Source organism: Oncorhynchus kisutch, linkage group LG1, assembly GCF_002021735.2.
Source record: "Oncorhynchus kisutch isolate 150728-3 linkage group LG1, Okis_V2, whole genome shotgun sequence".
NCBI lineage: Eukaryota > Metazoa > Chordata > Actinopteri > Salmoniformes > Salmonidae > Oncorhynchus > Oncorhynchus kisutch.
In genome coordinates, this window is record NC_034174.2 from 37,464,487 (window position 1) to 37,484,798 (window position 20,312).

The 20,312-nt window shown below is 43.5% G+C and overlaps 1 protein-coding gene across 4 annotated transcripts in view; it reads right to left on the minus strand.

Annotated features, from left to right (window-relative positions):
* Positions 1-20,312, minus strand: part of LOC109895151 (low-density lipoprotein receptor-related protein 1) — a 185,014-nt gene that overhangs the window by 138,269 nt on the left and 26,433 nt on the right. For all 4 annotated transcript variants that reach the window (XM_031823106.1, XM_031823091.1, XM_031823099.1 and 1 more), the window contains exon 2: positions 3,557-3,679. In XM_031823106.1, coding sequence (XP_031678966.1) covers positions 3,557-3,679 — 123 coding nt within the window. The remainder of the gene's footprint in view (positions 1-3,556; positions 3,680-20,312) is intronic.

A 20,312-nucleotide genomic window follows, 5' to 3' on the forward strand; every position in this document is an offset into this window, starting at 1 on the left:
AACATTTCCTCAACTACATATCCAGCTACCAGCTTGTTCAGCTCTCCCTGGGTTACAGCTTGTTCTCCTGAATGATTCAAAATGAAGCCTGGGATGAGGTAGGCCTATAGTCATCTTCAGAAGCAGTGGTCAGCTCTCCCTGAGTTAGAGCCTGTTCTCCTGAATGATTCAAAATTAAGCCTGGGATGAGGTAGGCCTACAGTCATCTTCAGAAGCAGTGGTCAGGTCTCGGGGGTCTTTCGCTATGAGTTTCGTGCCGGCGTGTGGCCTTTGTAGGTGATTCAAGAGAATGGAAGTCGTGTTTCTAGCAGTGGAGAGGTGTTTCTCGCCTGGGTACAGTTTACATTTTACAGTTATATTCTTGTCATTTTGTCCTACCAAATGTAAGTAATGGGAGTACATCTACACTGAGAAAGTTGATATTTTAGAAGCTGCGTGTAAACATTTTTAGTGTGTAAACAGAACATGGGGTTGGGGGGGATTTTGTTTTATATTGCACCAACAGAGGAAATAATCAAATATTTATTTGGATCAATAACTATTATAGGAAGGGAATGATAGCAAAAGTAACAACCTGTGTCTTTAATCAGTAACTAATACTATTACTTAAATTGAAAACAGTAACTACGTTATAACACTCGCTACCGCAAAAAATTATATTACTGTAACGCGTTACCCCCAACCCTGCATATGACTGCCACCTTTGTGGCGAGGGATGTAAAAGGAAACCGTTTCTGTCAAAGCAAAGATAAACTTTGTAAATCAGGTAATTGGGTATGACTGAGTTGCGTGAAGGCACATGAATGAACGGCCAACGCTCTCTGTAACAGATGAAGCTTCCCATTGTTTTCCCCAGCCAGACCAACTGTGTTAATGTAAGCCTGGTTATAGAACCACACCCTCCTCTCTTACAGAGCATTCGGAAAAGTATTCAAACCCCTTGCCCTTTTCCACTTTGTTACGTTACAGCCTTATTCTAAAATAGATTCAATTGTTGTTTTTCCTCAAATCAACACACAAAAATACCCAATGACAAAGCAAAAACAGATTTAGACATTTTTGTTTGTGTATAAAAAAAAATACATTTACATAAATATTCAGACCGTTTACCCAGTACTTTGTCAAATCACCTTTGGCAGCCTCGAGTCTTCTTGGGTATGAAGCTACAAGCTTGGCACACCTGTATTTGGAGACTTTCTCCCATTCTTTTTGCATTCAGGCAAAAGAGTTCAATCTTGGTTTCATCAGTCCAGAAAATCTTGTTGTTTCTTATGGTCAGAGTCCTTTAGGTGCCTTTTGGCAAACATCAAGTAGGCTGTCATGTGCCTTTTGCTGAGAGGTGGCTGCCATCTGGCCACTCTACCATAAAGGCCTGATTTGGTGGAGTGCTGCAGAGAGACTTGTCCTTCTGAAAGGTTCTCCGATCTCCACAGAGGAACTCTGGAGCTCTGTCAGAGTTACCATTGGGTTCTTGGTCACCTCCCTGACTAAGGCCCTTCTCCACTAACTGCTCAGTTTGGCTGGCCGGCCAGCCAGCTCTAGGAAGAGTCTTGGTGGTTCCAAACTTCTTCCATTTAAGAATGATGGAGGCCACTGTGCTTGGGGGACCTTCAATGCTGCAGAAATGTTTTGGTACCCTTCCCCAGATCTGTGCCTCGACACAATCCTGTCTCGGAGCTCTACGGAAATTCCTTTAACCTCATGGCTTGGTTTTTACACTGACATGCACTGTCAACTGTGGGACCTTATAGACAGGTTTGTGCCTTTCCAAATCATGTCTAAATCAATTAAATTTACAACAGGTGGACTCCTATCAAGTTGTGGAAAACATCAAGGATCAATGGAAACAGGATTCACCAGAGCTAAATTTTTGGGTCTTATAGCAAAGGGTCTGAATACTTATGTAAATAATGTTTAACATTTGCAAAAAATTCTAAAAAACAGTTTTTGCTTTGTCATTATGGGGTTTTATATGTAGATGAGGGGAATTTAATATATATATATTATATATATAAATAATAGAATAAGGCTAACTTAACAAAATGTAGAAAAAGGGGTCTGAATACTTTCCGGGCTGCAGTATAAATAGGTTTTCATACTATAGCACTAGACCTGTAGGAAGCACTTAAATTGAGTCCTTATCCGGGATCGCTGGGAAATCGGCCCTAATTGCCATCAGTTTATCTAAATCACATAAGTCATCCTCCCTCCATGCCAAGGAAGCCTTCTCCTCTGCTGAGAAGACTTACCCTCTTCTTTCTTCTATCAGGGGAACATAAGCAACCATCCTTAGGGTAGTTAACGTTGGGAGACTTGACTCCAGCCATATTTATGGTGAACAAATGCAATCAAATTAAGCATACATCATAAAATAGAGGTACCGCAATCGCTTTTCTAATTATATGGGTGATAAGGGAGAATGATACAGTCAAGGAACTATAAAAGTGAAACACCTTTAGCTAAACATCTTAAAGCAGCAGTTAAAGTTTAGATCTATATTTTTTGGGTTTGGGGTGTATGTTTATGTGCAGAAAGAAGTGTAGCATCGCACCCATGCACACAGGCACAAATACAATGAGCTCCAATTTTTGTGTTGTTTTGGCTCTGTACTCCAGCACTTTGGATTTGAAATGACATGACTGTCAGCTTTAATTTGAGGGTATTGTCATACATACCAGATTTAGAAATTACAGCACTTTTTGTACATCGTCCCCCCATTTTAGGGGACTAAAAGTATTGGGAGAAATTCACAGCATGTGTATTAAAGTAATCAGAAGTTTAGTATTTGGTCCCATATTCCTAGCAAGCAATGATTACATCAAGCTTGTGACTCTACAAACTAGTTGGAATGCATTTACTGTTTGTTTTGGTTTACGTTTCAGATGATTTGGTGACCAATAGAAATGAATAGTAAAAAATGTAGTGAGTCATGTTGGAGTCACTTATTGTAAATAAGAATACATTTCTAAACACTTCTACATTAATGTGGATCCTACCATGACTATGGGATAGTCAGGAATTAATCGTGAATAATGGTGAGAAAGCACAAATATCAAACCCCCAAGACATACTAACCTAGTTGTGTACGTGACAATTAAACTTCTTTTTTTTTTAACAGCTGGTGAATGTGTGGGACATAAGGAGAATAACTGGTCCATTAAACTCTGGGTGCACTGGACAGTCTGTAGACTCAATGTGACAGAAAGTGCATTCTGTTAGACATGACTCATGCCACAGCTAGGCTAACTAGACTCAATATGAAACAGTGACAACCATGATGTACTGCATTGCCAAACCATAGGACGGCTGTAGGGGGACGTTGTGACCCATTTAAAATGGATGATCCACTCAAACGGAACACCAACAAAGCATGACCTTTGGTACTCAATCCAACCAATGTAAAGGACTTGAGAATAACTAGCTACAGATGCAGAGGGAATAAACTAAATGGACATCATTTCCTACATTAAAATGTCTGTCCCTCACAGTAGCCTACTTCTTAGCCACACAAGTGGAAAATGGACACAGACGAACAGCACGCGAGAGACAGACTTACAGACATCCAGCGATTCATCCGAGCCGTCTGGGCAGTCCTTCTCCCCATCGCAGCGCCAGCCCTTGGAGATGCACGTCACCTGGTCCTTACAAACAAACTGCTTCGGACTGCACGTCTTTGGGGCTGAAACAGACAAGACATTAACTGTAAAATGATGTAGCAGATAACTCTGTAGCGGCAAACACGAAATACAATGTTGAGTAGAAAGTGTTGCATAGAGGTTGATAGAGAAGGCAAGGAAAGTTAAATAATTGTGTACTGCATAACCTTGAAAATAAGTGAAAAAATGTGGGAACCCCTGCTTTAGTGAAAGGGGCCAAGAGTGGACACACACACTCCGGTCTTGTTGGTATTTGCGTCGGCTTGCCCCCAAATATCCAGGTCAGTGTTCCCAGGCCAACAGCAGTGATGCAACACATCTAGACTATCAAAGGACATCTTGTTCTGAAAGCTCCCCCCTCCCTCAAGCCCCCTAACCCCACCACCCCAAAAAAATTGGAAACTGTCCTCTATCCAGAGCCAAAAGGGGAAAAGTACTCAAAGCTGCACCACCTTAAATCCTCTCCTGTGCACACACACACACACACAAATCAGCATAGTTCTGTAGTTTAGGGGGGCTGAGGGAGTGATTGTTTAACATGCAGTTAGCCAGGCAGGCATATGGGAGCTAGTGAAAGAAAAATGAGGAAATGCTGACCTAAAAATCCAGTCAGAAAAAAAAGTGAAGACATTTTTTTATTATAAAAACAAAATAACTGAATACCTCCTAGGAGACCTTGAATACTTTTGTTAAATTCTAAACTAACAGCCTGGAACTTTCCAGACTTGGAATCGGTAGTCATGGAGAAACATGCAAGAGTCGCCCCGAGTCGTAAAACCGCACTTCAAAGAGATATTAAAATGAGTTTCTAAACTGAAATAGGGTGCATTGGTTCATGGATCAATTAATTCACTGGCCAGTCAGTGATGTTTTCCAGACATTAGGAAAGCAGCCATTTTCTCAAACTAGAATGCAGGCAGTGGTCTGATTTCAGAAAGGTATACTACTCTTTTAACCAATGTATTTAGCCTATACTGAACACGTCAGGGGATTATTATGATTGGGACACAGCATGTCAAGGGAGGCTCTACATCCGGCCTACTTAGTTCAACAAAAAACAAGGTAGGTTAGCAGAATCGAATATCTTCCTTTTACTACACTGAACAAAAAAAAAAAATTAAATCGTGGCCTCCAGTGCCGCAGCGGCTTAGGGCACTGCATCACAGTGCTACTTGGCTCATCGTGCTCTAGTGACTTCTGGTGGCGGGCTGAGCTCGGTCGTCAGTTGAACAGGGTTTCTTCCGACACATTGGTGCGGCTGGCTTCCAGGTTAAGCGGGCGGGTGTAAAGAAACGCGGTTTGGGGGGGGGGGGGGGGGGGGGTCATGTGTTGGAGAATGCACGACTCAATCTTCACCTCCAGAGTCCATTGAGAAGTTGCAGCAATGAGACAAGATTGAAATTGGGTAGAAAATGTCAACCAGAGCTGCTGTCAGAGAATTGAATGTTCATTTCTTTAACATAAGCCGCCTCCAACGTCGTTTTAGAGAATTTGGCAGTACGGCCAACCGGCCTCACAACCGCAGACCACATGTATGGTGTTGTGTAGGCGAGCGGTTTGTGGATGCCAACTTTGTGAACAGATTGCCCCATGGTGGCGGTGGGGTTATGATATGAGCAGTCATAAACTACTTACAACGAACACAATTGCATTTTGTCAATGAACATTTGAAAATGTCCTTTATTGAACTGTAACTCAGGAAAATTGTATAAATTGTAGCATGTTGCATTTATATTTTTGTTCAGTACATCTCTAAATGTCCACAGTTGGCCTACAGCAGCCATACACCCCTGTAACATCAGTGATGTGTCAGTGTACAAGATGAGGCTTTGGGCAAACGTGTGAGAGCCAGGCTGTTTGACAGACAGTGGAACAAGTTATTATTAGAGAGACAATTTGAGTATATGAATGAGGAAATGGAATGTCATCGTCTTTGAAGTTGAAGAGGCACTCATCAGAAGAGTGACCACAGAAAAGAGGGAGGGTCTCTGGCTGGGTGGCTAAAAGGTACGTGGGGATATAGGGGGTGTGGTAACTAGTCTCTCCCGTTGGTTACATCTCCACAAGGCTGTCTGCCGGTGAAGTAGCAGCACCTTCCCTCCTCTCAAACAGTGCTCTTTAGTTTTTTCTTAAAACAGAAAAGTCTTGTTACTTGGAGAAATGCAAAAAATAAAAAGGCCCCCTAGATTTCAGAACATTCTTTCCATCTAAGGTGCCGCCAAATAGTCTGAGATGACCACTGACTGAAACCTTCAGTTTGTTTGTTTGTTTTTCATCAAATAAAAAAAAATGGGGCCATGTTGGGTTATTTTAGGGCATTCCACTGGCGGGCTGCTGGGGTGAAGGGGGTCTTTATATGGCTCTCTGGCACCGGCGTGTACACACACACACACACACACACACACACACACACGTCTGACTCCGAAATGCAGATCTTCTCTGCTCATCCTCCTCTTCCTGACAGTGCTACCTGCACCTCAGCCCGACTAACTACATACATTCTCTCACCAAGAAGTCATGACTTATCCCTGAATTATTGATATAATGCAACCATGCTTGTGAAAAATTAGCTCTTATTTGTTGTATTGTTTGTTTATGAGGAGGCTACGGTAGATGCCATAGAGACAGGACAAGCAAGGCAGCTGAAACCTGAACGCTGCTTGCTGTGTGTGACGGGGCCTACAGAGAGCAGCCGCCATGTTTGCAACAGCCATGTGTGTAATGGATCTCAGAGACAGTAATGGCTGTGGGATTAAACTAGTATTCTGTTAACATAGCAGCAGCCGCTTCAGACACGACTCAACGAGCAGCTGACAGGAAGCTACCGGGGAGAGCAGGAAGTGGGTCAGGAGGTAAAGCTACTGTAGCAGATTTTAACTGTACTACTAATGGGACTGTTGTGACCAGAAGGGATGTTCTAGTGGGAGGAAGAGGCAATAAGTAAAGAGAATGGTGACAACAATGACAGAGTGACACAATCAAGATTATTTTTCCTGGGCATTCCCTTTATCATATTAGAACTGATAAGGAAAATCTGTATTTTCCAGTCTGGGTGGCAAGGCTGGCTAGAAACCTGCATTATTAAATAGATTATGCTATGGGCAAACTGGTGGATAGCAGCAGAGTGGCTAAAAGGAGAACGGGGGGGACACAAAGTGGAGAGAAATGACTGAACAGAACAGGGGAGAGGAGAATGAGAATGATGAGTAGAGCACCAGGGCAAGCCATCAAAGTTATACTGCTGACCAGTAGGAGGAGGAGGAGATAAAGGACTGAGGCTCAGGGCCCATCCCAGATCAGGCTCGGGACAGGGTAAAAGCAGAGGGAGCTGAGGCAGGAGGTGGTAGTTGAGATGGGCCGGGACAGGGAATGTCACACCTGCTATCAATGAGCTGCCCGCCTCTCCATGTTGTTTACCCAACTGGATGTGTGTGAAAACGCTCCTTGTCACAACCATTTGGGCTAAATAACAACTCCCACTCAAACCACCCCACCATCCCCCAGGAAGGGCTCAAGGCAAATACAACCTTTTCTCACCTAGCAACAGGACCTCAAACTGCACACAAACATATATATATAATAAATAAAACTGGAGCTGCGCCAGGGAACCCGCCAATTCAAGCAAAGATCAAGGGTACAGCACTATACTAGACAGGACAGGGACCAGAGAAGTCTGCTGTACAACTCCACTTACACAGCCTATGAGATACTAGATGTCTGAAAGTAGGCTACAATCAACTACATAGAGAGAAGTTCACTGGTGAAAGAAATATAAAAATGTAAATAACTTCACAGTAACAAACTCAGCAGGAAAAGAAACGTCCTGTCACTGTCAACTGCGTTTGTCAGCAAACTTAACGTGTGTAAATATTTGTATGAACATAACAAGATTCAGACATAAGCTGAACCAGTTCCACAGGCATGTGACTAACTGAATAATGTGTCCCTAAACAAAAGGGGGGGGGGGGGGGGTCAAAATCAAAAGTAACAGTCAGTATCTGGTGTGGCCACCAGCTGCATTAAGTACTGCAGTGCATCTCCTCATCATGGACTGCACCAGATTGTGCCAGTTCTTGCTGTGAGATGTTACCCCACTCTTCCAAGGCACCTGCAAGTTCCTGGACATTTCTGTGGGAAATGGCTCTAGCCCTCACCCTCCGATCCAACAGGTCCCAGACGTGCTCGTGGGATTGAGATCCAAGCTCTTCGCTGGCCATGGCAGAACACTGACATGCCTGTCTTGCAGAAAATCACGCACAGAACGAGCAGTACGGCTGGTGGCAGTGTCATGTCAGGATGAGCCTGCAGGAAGGGTACCACATGAGGGAGGATGTCTTCCCTGTAACACACAACATTGAAATTGCCTGCAATGAAAACAAGCTCAGTCCTGTCTGACCAGCAACGGTGGGTTTGTGACAATGGGCAATGTTGTTGCCGGTGATGTCTGGTGAGAACCTGTAGTACAACTAGCCCCAGTCCAGCCTCGCACAGCCCATTGAGGACAGTCTGAGCACTGATGGAGGGATTGTGCGTTCCTTGTGTAACTCAGGGCAGTTGTTGCCATCCTGTACCGGTCCCGCAGGTGTGACGTTCAGATGTACCGATCCTGTGCAGGAGTTGTTACACGTGGTCTGCCAATGCGAGGACGATCAGCTGTCCATCCTGTCTCACTGTAGCGCTGTCTTAGGCGTCTCGCAGTATGGACATTGCAATTTATTGCCCTGGCCACATCTGCAGTCCTCATGCCTCCTTGCAGCATGCCTAAGGCAAGTTCACGCAGATGAGCAGGGACCCTGGGCATCTTTCTTTTGGTGTTTTTCCAGTCAGTAGAAAGGCCTCTTTAGTGTCCTACATTTTCCTAACTGTGACCTTAATTGCCTTCCGTCTGTAAGCTGTTAGTGTCTTAACGACCGTTCCACATGTGCATGTTCATTAATTGTTTATGGGAAACAGTGTTTAAACCCTTTACAATGAAGATCTGTAAAGTTTTGGATTTTTACTAATCATCTTTGAAAGACAGGGTCCTGAAAATGGGGCGTTTCTTTTTTTGCTGAGTTTATGTATGGAGGCCTAATAATAGTTATGGAAATGTTGCAGCTGTCAGAATCAATTGGAAACTAAATCTTGAATAGTTTAATTTAATAACAATAGGCCCTCTGATGAAACGAAGTGAAAAACATTGCAGTACATATTTTCTGCTGTTCTATCGCACATGTAACAATGTCCGAGGGGGAAGAAAAATAAATAATAAGCTTTAAGACGAGAAACATTTAGTAAAACATAACAATTTATGAATACAGAATTCCCTCGTCTCATGTTTAATCTATCCATCTAGTCAAGGTTGTACTTCAGTCAGTAGTGACACTAAAATAACTGGTAAAAATCAGTACAAATAAGTACTACTTAAGTATTTTTTTTTTGTTACTGTACATATGACAACTTTTACTTCACTCCTAATGAAAATAAATGTACTTTTTACTCCTTACATTTTACTTCTCACCCAAAAGTACTCGTTACATTTTGAATGCTTAGCAGGATAGGAAAATTGTCTAATTCAAGAGAACATCACTGGTCATCCCTACTGCCTCTGATCTGACAGACTCAAATGCAACACAAATGCTTAGTTTGTAAATTATGCCTGACTGTAGAAGTGTGCCCCTGGCTATCTGTAAATAAAATAGAGAATTGTGCAGTCTGGGTTGCTTAATAAGGAATTTGAAATGATTTACATTTTTACTTTTGATACTTAAGTATATTTTAGCGATTACATTAAGTATATTTAAAACCAAATACTTTCTCTAGTAGTATTTTACTGGGCGACTCACTTTTCCTTAAGTCATTTCCTTTAAAAAAATTATCTTTACATTTCACTCAAGTATGACAATTCTGTACTTTTCCCACCACTAATAGATATGAAATAGATACTTTACATCTGATGTCATTTCCGGTCACAACTTGCAGGCTTGTTTTCGAGTTGCTGTGCGTTTTGTTGCCAACCTGTTTTGCTACCTGACAACTTTACGGTTTTCACTTTTTAATTACCGTTCATATATTTATTTATTTTTTCCTCAACTTTTTCACTCCGGACGCTTTATCTGGACACGATTCGTCAGGACCTCCAACAGCCGAAGCTAAGTAGTAACATTAACATGATGCCTTCTAATTGCAGCCGCTGTACTCGCCTTACGGCGAGGATAGCTGTGCTGCAAGCCCAGCTTCAGACGCAATCGTTAGGCAAGGGTAATTTCAGTGTAGGAAAGGATGAAACAGCGTCTGTGGCACCAGAAAGTACAGATAGTAGTGTAAATCCCCTGGCACAGTCCCCGCAGCCGGACAACTTTCTCACGGTTTCTGGAAGGAAATGCTGTAGGAACGCTCAACCGGTGTCGCTCATTCAGCCGACAAACTTTCAACCGGTTTTCCCCATTAAGCAGCGGGTCGGAGTCAGAGGCCGATTCTTCTCTGGTCTCTACTCCTCCCGTTACGGGGTCTGAGACGCCGAAGCTTCCCACCATTAGCTCTGACAAATTGAAAACTCTAGTCATTGGCGACTCCATTACCCGCAGTATTAGACTTAAAGCGAATCATCCAGCGATCATACACTGTTTACCCGGGGGCAGGGCTACCGACGTTAAGGCTAATCTGAAGATGGTGCTGGCTAAAGCTAAAACTGGCGAGTGTAGAGAGTATAGAGATATTGTTATCCACGTCGGCACCAACGATGTTAGGATGAAACAGTCAGAAATCACCAAGCGCAACATAGCTTCTGCGTGCATATCAGCTAGAAAGATGTGTCGGCATCGAGTAATTGTCTCTGGCCCCCTCCCAGTTAGGGGGAGTGATGAGCTCTACAGCAGAGTCTCACAACTCAATCGCTGGTTGAAAACTGTTTTCTGCCCCTCCCAAAAGTTAGAATTTGTAGATAATTGGCCCTCTTTCTGGGACTCACCCACAAACAGGACCAAGCCTGACCTGCTGAGGAGTGACGGACTCCATCCTAGCTGGAGGGGTGATCTCATCTTATCTACCAACATAGACAGGGCTCTAACTCCTCTAGCTCCACAATGAAATAGGGTGCAGGCCAGGCAGCAGGCTGTTAGCCAGCCTGCCAGCATAGTGGAGTCTGCCATTAGCACAGTCAGTGTAGTCAGCTCAGCTATCACCATTGAGACCGTGTCTGTGCCTCGACCTAGGTTGGGCAAAACTAAACATGGCGGTGTTCGCCTTAGCAATCTCACTAGGATAAAGACCACCTCCATTCCTGTCATTACTGAAAGAGATCATGATATCTCAAAATAGGGCTACTTAATGTTAGATCCCTTACTTCAAAGGCAATTATAGTCAATGAACTAATCACTGATCATAATCTTGATGTGATTGGCCTGACTGAAACATGGCTTAAGCCTGATGAATTTACTGTTTTAAATGAGGCCTCACCTCCTGGCTACACTAGTGACCATATCCCCCGTGCATCCCGCAAAGGCGGAGGTGTTGCTAACATTTACGATAGCAAATTTAAATTTACAAAAAAAAAAAAATGACATTTTCGTCTTTTGAGCTTCTAGTCATGAAGTTCCCTGAATTCCTATCGGACCTTGTAGTCATAGCAGATAATATTCTAATCTTTGGTGACTTTAATATTCACATGGAAAAGTCCACAGACCCACTCCAAAAGGCTTTCGGAGCCATCATCGACTCAGTGGGTTTTGTCCAACATGTCTCTGGACCCACTCACTGTCACAGTCATACGCTGGACCTAGTTTTGTCCCATGGAATAAATGTGGTGGATCTTAATGTTTTTCCTCATAATCCTGGACTATCGGACCACCATTTTATTACGTTTGCAATTGCAACAAATAATCTGCTTAGACCCCAACCAAGGAACATCAAAAGTCGTGCTATAAATTCACAGACAACACAAAGATTCCTTGATGCCCTTCCAGACTCCCTCTGCCTACCCAAGGACGCCAGAGGACAAAAATCAGTTAACCACCTAACTGAGGATCTCAATTTAACCTTGCGCAATACCCTAGATGCAGTTGCACCCCTAAAAACAAAAAAAATGCCTCATAATAAACTAGCTCCCTGGTACACAGAAAATACCCGAGCTCTGAAGCAAGCTTCCAGAAAATTGGAACGGAAATGGCGCCACACCAAACTGGAAGTCTTCCGACTAGCTTAGAAGGACGGTACCGTGCAGTACCGTAGAGCCCTTACTGCTGCTCGATCATCCTATTTTTCTAAGTTAATTGAGGAAAATAAGAACAATCCGAAATTCCTTTTTAATACTGTCGCAAAGCTAACTAAAAAGCAGCATTCCCCAAGAGAGGATGACTTTCACTTTAGCAGTGATAAATTCATGAACTTCTTTGAGGAAAAGATTATGATTATTAGAAAGCAAATTACGGACTCCTCTTTAAACCTGCGTATTCCTCCAAACCTCAGTTGTCCTGAGTCTGCACAACTCTGCCAGGACCTAGGATCAAGAGAGACGCTCAAGTGTTTTAGTACTATATCTCTTGACACAATGATGAAAATAATCATGGCCTCTAAACCTTCAAGCTGCATACTGGACCCTATTCCAACTAAACTACTGAAAGAGCTGCTTCCTGTGCTTGGCCCTCCTATGTTGAACATAATAAACGGCTCTCTATCCACTGGATGTGTACCAAACTCACTAAAAGTGGCAGTAATAAAGCCTCTTGAAAAAGCCAAACCTTGACCCAGAAAATATAAAAAAACTATCGGCCTATATCGAATCTTCCATTCCTCTCAAAAATTTTAGAGAAGGCTGTTGCGCAGCAACTCACTGCCTTCCTGAAGACAAACAATGTATACGAAATGCTTCAGTCTGGTTTTAGACCCCATCATAGCACTGAGACGGCACTTGTGAAGGTGGTAAATGACATTTTAATGGCATCGGACCGAGGCTCTGCATCTGTCCTCGTGCTCCTAGACCTTAGTGCTGCTTTTGATACCATCGATCACCACATTCTTTTGGAGAGATTGGAAACCCAAATTGGTCTACACGGACATGTTCTGGCCTGGTTTAGATCTTATCTGTCGGAAAGATATCAGTTTGTCTCTGTGAATGGTTTGTCCTCTGACAAATCAACTGTAAATTTCGGTGTTCCTCAAGGTTCCGTTTTAGGACCACTATTGTTTTCACTATATATTTTACCTCTTGGGGATGTTATTCGAAAACATAATGTAAACTTTCACTGCTATGCGGACACCACACAGCTGTACATTTCAATGAAACATGGTGAAGCCCCAAAATTGCCCTCGCTAGAAGCATGTGTTTCAGACATAAGGAAGTGGATGGCTGCAAACTTTCTACTATTAAACTCGGACAAAACAGAGATGCTTGTTCTAGGTCCCAAGAAACAAAAGAGATCTTCTGTTGAATCTGACAATTAATCTTAATGGTTGTACAGTAGTCTCAAATAAAACTGTGAAGGACCTCGGCGTTACTCTGGACCCTGATCTCTCTTTTGAAGAACATATCAAGACCATTTCGAGGACAGCTTTTTTCCATCTACGTAACATTGCAAAAATCAGAAACTTTCTGTCCAAAAATGATGCTGAAAAATTAATCCATGCTTTTGTCACTTCTAGGTTAGACTACTGCAATGCTCTATTTTCCGGCTACCCGGATAAAGCACTAAATAAACTTCAGTTAGTGCTAAATACGGCTGCTAGAATCCTGACTAGAACCAAAAAATGTGATCATATTACTCCAGTGCTAGCCTCTCTACACTGACTTCCTGTCAAAGCAAGGGCTGATTTCAAGGTTTTACTGCTAACCTACAAAGCATTACATGGGCTTGCTCCTACCTATCTCTGATTTGGTCCTGCCGTACATACCTACACGTACGCTACGGTCACAAGACGCAGGCCTCCTAATTGTCCCTAGAATTTCTAAGCAAACAGCTGGAGGCAGGGCTTTCTCCTATAGAGCTCCATTTTTATGGAACGGTCTGCCTACCCATGTCAGAGACGCAAACTCGGTCTCAACCAACCTTTAAGTCTTTACTGAAGACTCATCTCTTCAGTGGGTCATATGATTGAGTGTAGTCTGGCCCAGGAGTGGGAAGGTGAACGGAAAGGCTCTGGAGCAACGAACCGCCCTTGCTGTCTCTGCCTGGCCTGTTCCCCTCTTTCCACTGGGATTCTCTGCCTCTAACCCTATTACAGGGGCTGAGTCACTGGCTTGCTGGGGCTCTCTCATGCCGTCCCTGGAGGGGGTGCGTCACCTGAGTGGGTTGATTCACTGTTGTGGTCATCCTGTCTGGGTTGGCGCCCCCCCCCCCCCGGGTTGTGCCGTGGCGGAGATCTTTGTGGGCTATACTCAGCCTTGTCTCAGGATGGTAAGTTGGTGGTTGAAGATATCCCTCTAGTGGTGTGGGGGCTGTGCTTTGGCAAAGTGGGTGGGGTTATATCCTTCCTGTTTGGCCCTGTCCGGGGGTGTCCTCGGATGGGGCCACAGTGTCTCCTGACCCCTCCTGTCTCAGCCTCCAGTATTTATGCTGCAGTAGTTTGTGTCGGGGGGCTGGGGTCAGTTTGTTATATCTGGAGTACTTCTCCTGTCCTATTCGGTGTCCTGTGTGAATCTAAGTGTGCGTTCTCTAATTCTCTCCTTCTCTCTTTCTTTCTCTCTCGGAGGACCTGAGCCCTAGGACCATGCCCCAGGACTACCTGACATGATGACTCCTTGCTGTCCCCAGTCCACCTGGCCATGCTGCTGCTCCAGTTTCAACTTCCACCTGACTGTGCTGCTGCTCCAGTTTCAACTTCCACCTGACTGTGCTGCTGCTCCAGTTAACTGTTCTGCCTTATTATTCGACCATGCTGGTCATTTATGAACATTTGAACATCTTGGCCATGTTCTGTTATAATCTCCACCCGGCACAGCCAGAAGAGGACTGGCCACCCCACAGCCTGGTTCCTCTCTAGGTTTCTTCCTAGGTATTGGCCTTTCTAGGGAGTTTTTCCTAGCCACCGTGCTTCTACACCTGCATTGCTTGCTGTTTGGGGTTTTAGGCTGGGTTTCTGTACAGCACTTTGAGATATCAGCTGATGTACGAAGGGCTATATAAATACATTTGATTTGATATGAAAGGCAGACGGCCAGGTAAGACAGACATAATATAGCCCAGTCACCAGACAGACATTGTTACTATACCCCAGGCAGTAACAGAGCCCCGCAACCACCACCCTTATTGACAACGTCACTGTGGGGTAGACACCTGCAGCCAGTCAGCCACTCACTGTCATAGACTACAGTACGTCTCAACTTGTTAACCCTGGCCTATTATCACAGGAGACTTTCTTCCCATGACCGTGCAGGTTGGACTGCTGTTGTCCCGTTTGTGTACTCTATGTAAGCGAGTGTGTGTGTGTGTGTGTGTGTGTGTGTGTGTGTGTGTGTGTGTGTGTGTGTGGTGTGTGTGCACACTCGCACAGGCTTGTACATGACGGCAGCTGGATTCCGTTAGAGTACATACACAATACTGTTTGGATAAACTTCCTGAGAGAAGACAGGCTATATTATGGTCCAGACCTCCTAAGAGCTTAAGGGGAGATTCTCTCTGTTATGGCCCATTGTTACTGGGATTGGCTCTAAAGTATAGGTCTATGTACAGTGTGTATTGAGAATAAAGAATCTGGAATGGATATAAGACACCAGGTATGTGACAGGAGGCTGAGAATAAAGCCAGAGTGGCCATTAAATGGTTTCAATGACTTGACGGGAATAGGGTCCAGTAAGTAAAAATTGCATGTACTACCTTTTTTTTCCCACAGAGTAAAACACAATCCTAGACAGAGTAATTATAAGTCCTATCCTAAATATGTCTTGGTGTTATTTAACAAGTGATAAAACGTCATTACCTTTTGCAAATATTTAAAGGAGGCAAAGAGGGGGGGGGAGGGGGGGGCAATAAACAAACTTGAGTTGTGTGTAATCCTTCTTCCCATCATGAACTCCCCTCTTGGCTAGTCTCACAGTTCCGGCCTCCTCCTCAAACACACAAATCTAAAACAGTTTCATATTCACACGAGAGAGGAAGAGCTTAGCGCTCAGATACATCCTGCCAAATGGACTTGGTCATTCAAAACTGAACAGACATAAGAGACCAAGAATGAAAACAGCTTCAGAAGGATAAGATTTCCCAACATGGCCTCAAATCAACTGGACTACCCTTGACCTGGAAACACAGAGCTATATAAGACCCTGACATGATGGTTTCTCTCAACTATTTGCAGAATGTACTTGGAAGTCCATTAAAACAAAGAGGAAAAACAATGTGTTTGCCCCTATGGAGAGCAGAATTCTCTGGAGACAGCCCCATTGAATTCCAAACCTTGGGGATTTCACCAGCTGCAAGCCCAAGTGTGACCAATAATGGGAAAGCAAACAGCCGCAACGAAAGGCAGAGTCAGGCAGAGGGAGCGAGGTCAGGAAGTGAAGAGAAAATGGGGGGGGGGGGGGGGGGGGTGTTAAGGGGATGTGTCCCCTTGGAAGCTCTGTCATGCCTTTGGAAGTCCTCTCTCCTGACCTCTGGCCTGACCTGAAGATGTTACACTGTGGATCTAACAAGAAGTGTTAACTCCATGTGGCTACAGTGGCCTCCTTCCAGCTTCCTCCCTCTCCATCCAGCAGACTCTATGTTTAGTCATGGAAGAGCGTGAAAAGGGGGAAAAGGTTCCCAATTTGTCAAGTTGCAAAATAAGCCCTGGGGCACCAGCTGTGCATCTTAAAATATGGAGCTCTGAGTTTTGAAGCCCTGGAAAAATGCAAAACGTGCCCGTCCACAAGAGAACAAACAGAAGGAAAACAGACATTTCAGACAGACTCGGGGCTGTGGTAAAATGTTCATGAAATGCAGGCAGTTTCTGATTGATCTTTTAAATGGATGGGGTGACTTTCTTGAAAGCAGGGCATTTTGGATCTTTTAATGAGCGGAGCCTGCTTGATATCCGTGAATAAAGGCCTTCATTAACATCACATCAAAGAGGATAGGTCACTAGTGTGTGTGTGTGCAGGAATATTTGGTTTCAGTCTTTTTATAGTATGGTGTGTGTATGTATGCGTGTGTCCATAAGTGTACACAGTATAGTGGGCTTCAAAATACACTTTCCAGTGACACTGACTCACCCAATGATGATGATGCATAGGTCACTCACCAGTGATGGCTGATTATTCATGCCAATATCTCAAGATAAGCTACTTTGAAAAAGTGCCGTTTGCTCAGAATCACTCAAAAAGTTGAGCATTTCTTTAAGATTTACTGACAGATTAGTCTTCTCTTTTCATCAGTAGGCATTTGCTTTCCAAAACGGTAGGTCTACATTTTTCCCACAATTGTATTTTGACATTTGTGAATTGCAAACTGACAGCTGCAACCAACCATAAAAATATAATCCATCGATGGCAGTTCCCATTAGGGGTGGCAGGTAGCCTAGTGGTTAGACCGTTGGGACAGTAACTGAAATGTTGCTGGATCGAATCCCTGGAGATGACAAGGTAAAAATATGTTGTTCTGCACCTGAACAAGAAAGTTAACCTACTGTTTCCCAGTAGACAGTCATTGTAAATAATAATTTGTTCTTAACCGACTTGCCTAGTTAAAAATATAAAAAATGATTCAAGTCAGGACTGGCAGCCATTGCTAGTGTACACATGAATTTAAAACCTGTTGTGCCTATGGGTTCCCATACGGGAACTACACCCCCTCGTTGAGCTGAGGGAATGCAAAAATATTCTTAGAAATATTTAACCTCCATACATTAACAAGTCCAATACCTCAAATGAAAGATAAACACCTTGTTCATCTACCCAGCATGTCAGATTTTTTAAATGTTTTACGCCGAAAACACAGCATATATTTGTTGGTTAGAGGTTCCAAAATCCTTCGATGGATTATATCTCTGGCCACAACGCAGCAAGCTGTTCTATATTTGGTGCATATGCTGCCCTAATTGAAATTGTAGCCTTACTGACAGTAAAAACCTTTTTTAGAAGCGATTGACCTGTAGCTAAATTATGCTCTCTGGTGTAGGGTTTTGAATTATTTTATTTATGCATGTACAGAGAGGAGTAATATCACTTGAGGATTTTTTTATATAGCCTAATTATGGCAACAAAAAAAAATACAAATCGGGGGTGCTGCCCCAGCATCCCTACTTCCCGCAGCTATGGACCCAGTACTGCTTAAAACAGAAGTATATATATATATATATATATATATACACACACCGTTTTCTCCCCAATACAACTCCCGTACGGGCTCGGGAGAGACGAAGGTTGAAAGTCATGCGTCCTCCGATACACAACCCAAACAAGCCGCACTGCTTCTTAACACAGCGCGCATCCAACCCGGAATCCAACCTGGAAGCCAGCTGCACCAATGTGTCGGAGGAAACACCGTGCACCTGGCAACCTTGGTTAGCGCGCACTGTGCCCGGCCCGCCACAGGAGTCGCTGGTGCGTGATGAGGATATGTGGATATCCCTACCGGCCAACCCCTCTCTAAACCGGACGACGCTAGGCCAATTGTGCGTCGCCCCACGGACCTCCCGGTCGCGGCCGGTTACGAGCCTGGGCTTGAACCCAGAGTACCTGGTGGCACAGCTGGCGCTGCAGTACAGCGCCCTTAACCACTGCGCCACCCGGGAGGCCCAAAACAAAAGTCATTTTTGTTCAGTGTTATGCATTTTCAGTATCCCTACCCTAGACTGTTCAGTATTCCCTAAAAGCCCTCCTTTATAATTTAATGGCATCCATTACAATGGATTTGTGTTTGTCAGGCAAACATTTAGGAATTATCATCTGGAACTCATAATTGGAATTTAAGATAAGCATGTGCAATGTGACAAACTTAATTGGTGATGGATTATAAGACTTAAAAATAAACATGGGCTGGGGCACAACCTGAAAAACGTTTTGTGTGGAGGTGCGGACTAACGGCGATTAAAGTATCAAAATAAAGAAAGTCTTACACGCCATGTATAAACTCCCAGCAATTGAATGAGCATTTATCAATGTTTTGGCATCACTGTGCCTTCCTCAGGGTGTGGTTATAAGGATTATAAGCCATCAATACCAGGGGACATCTAGGCTTATGTGCCATTTCTCTTCATGAAGACTTTGCCCCATCCTTCTTCAGTTACTATATGGAAGACAAATGTTCTGAGCCACCAACAAAGACGTTTAAAATTGGACCCAAAATGCTTTTATTCCCGAAGGGAAGCCTCCTCTTATAGTCTAAAATTGTCAATTGAGGGCTGTTAAAAATGGGGGCCCACTGAAAGGCCTACATGAAATCATTCCCCATCATTCTATGCTTTGTAAGCAGTGTCTGTGCAACAAGACTTCAATAATCTCTACAAACCTTAGGAAAGGAGTTTCTCATTGGCGAGTGAAAGATAGTTTCTATGAAATAATTGTTTGGAAATCAATTTTTTAGAAGTTTCCATCCAAAGCTCTTCCAAGAGTAGCCAAGACACATTTTATTTGGCTTAAGTTGCTGGCTCTGACATGCAACGCTATGAGATATTGTGTCTTCTACATTTGTATCCAGTCATAGCTGACAGACATTGAATATCTCAGGTCTTTGTCTCCTTACTCCCTGTTCACTCTCCTGAAACTCTATGACGGTCAGGTTAGGTTGTTATCAATAAAACATCACAATAAAGGTGCAGAGTTGCAAAGAAAAAGCCATCTCAGACTGGCCTATAAAAATAAAAAGATGGGCAAAAGAACACACTGGACAGCATCCCGGAGTCGCCTCTTCACTGTTGACATTGAGACTGGTGTTTTGCAGGTACTATTTAACGAAGCTGCCAGTTGAGGACTTGAGGCGTCTGTTTCTCAAACTAGACATTCTAATGTACTTGTCCTCTTGCTCAGTTGTGCACCAGGGCATCTCACTTTCTATTCTGGTTAGAACCCGTTTGCGCTGTTCGGTGAAGGGAGGAGTACACATCCTTGTACGAGATCTTCAGTTTCTTGCCAATTTCCCGCATTGGAATAGCCTTCATTTCTCAGAACAAGAATAGACTGACGAATTTCAGAAGAAAAGTTGTTTCTGGCCATTGAGCCTGTAATCGAACCCACAAATGCTGATTCTCCAGATACTCAACTAGCCTAAAGAAGGCCAGTTTTATTGCTTCCTTAAATCAGAACAAGAGTTTTCAGCTGTGCTAACATAATTACAAAAGGGTTTTCTAATGATCAATTAGCCTTTAAAAAAAATACACTTGGATTAGCTAACACAATGTGCCATTGGAACATAGGCGTGATGGTTGCTGATAATGGACCTCTGTACACCTATGTAGATATTCCTTTTTTGTTTTTGCTGTTACCAGCTACAATAGTAATTTACAACATTAACAATGTATGTCTGATCAATTTGATGCCATTTTTAAAAAATGGACAACGTGATTTTCTTTCAAAAACAAGGACATATCTACGTGACCCTAAACTTTTGAACGGTAGTATAGATCTGAAATTGTAGCTTGCCAGACTATTTGCATACTTGCAATCAAAATCGGCAGAATTCTTCCCATCTCCTTAGCCTTCATACCGTGCTTCCACCGGGCATTCCACTGATTTCAAAACTCGGTCCTAGGGAAATGGAGAGCGGGCCTCCC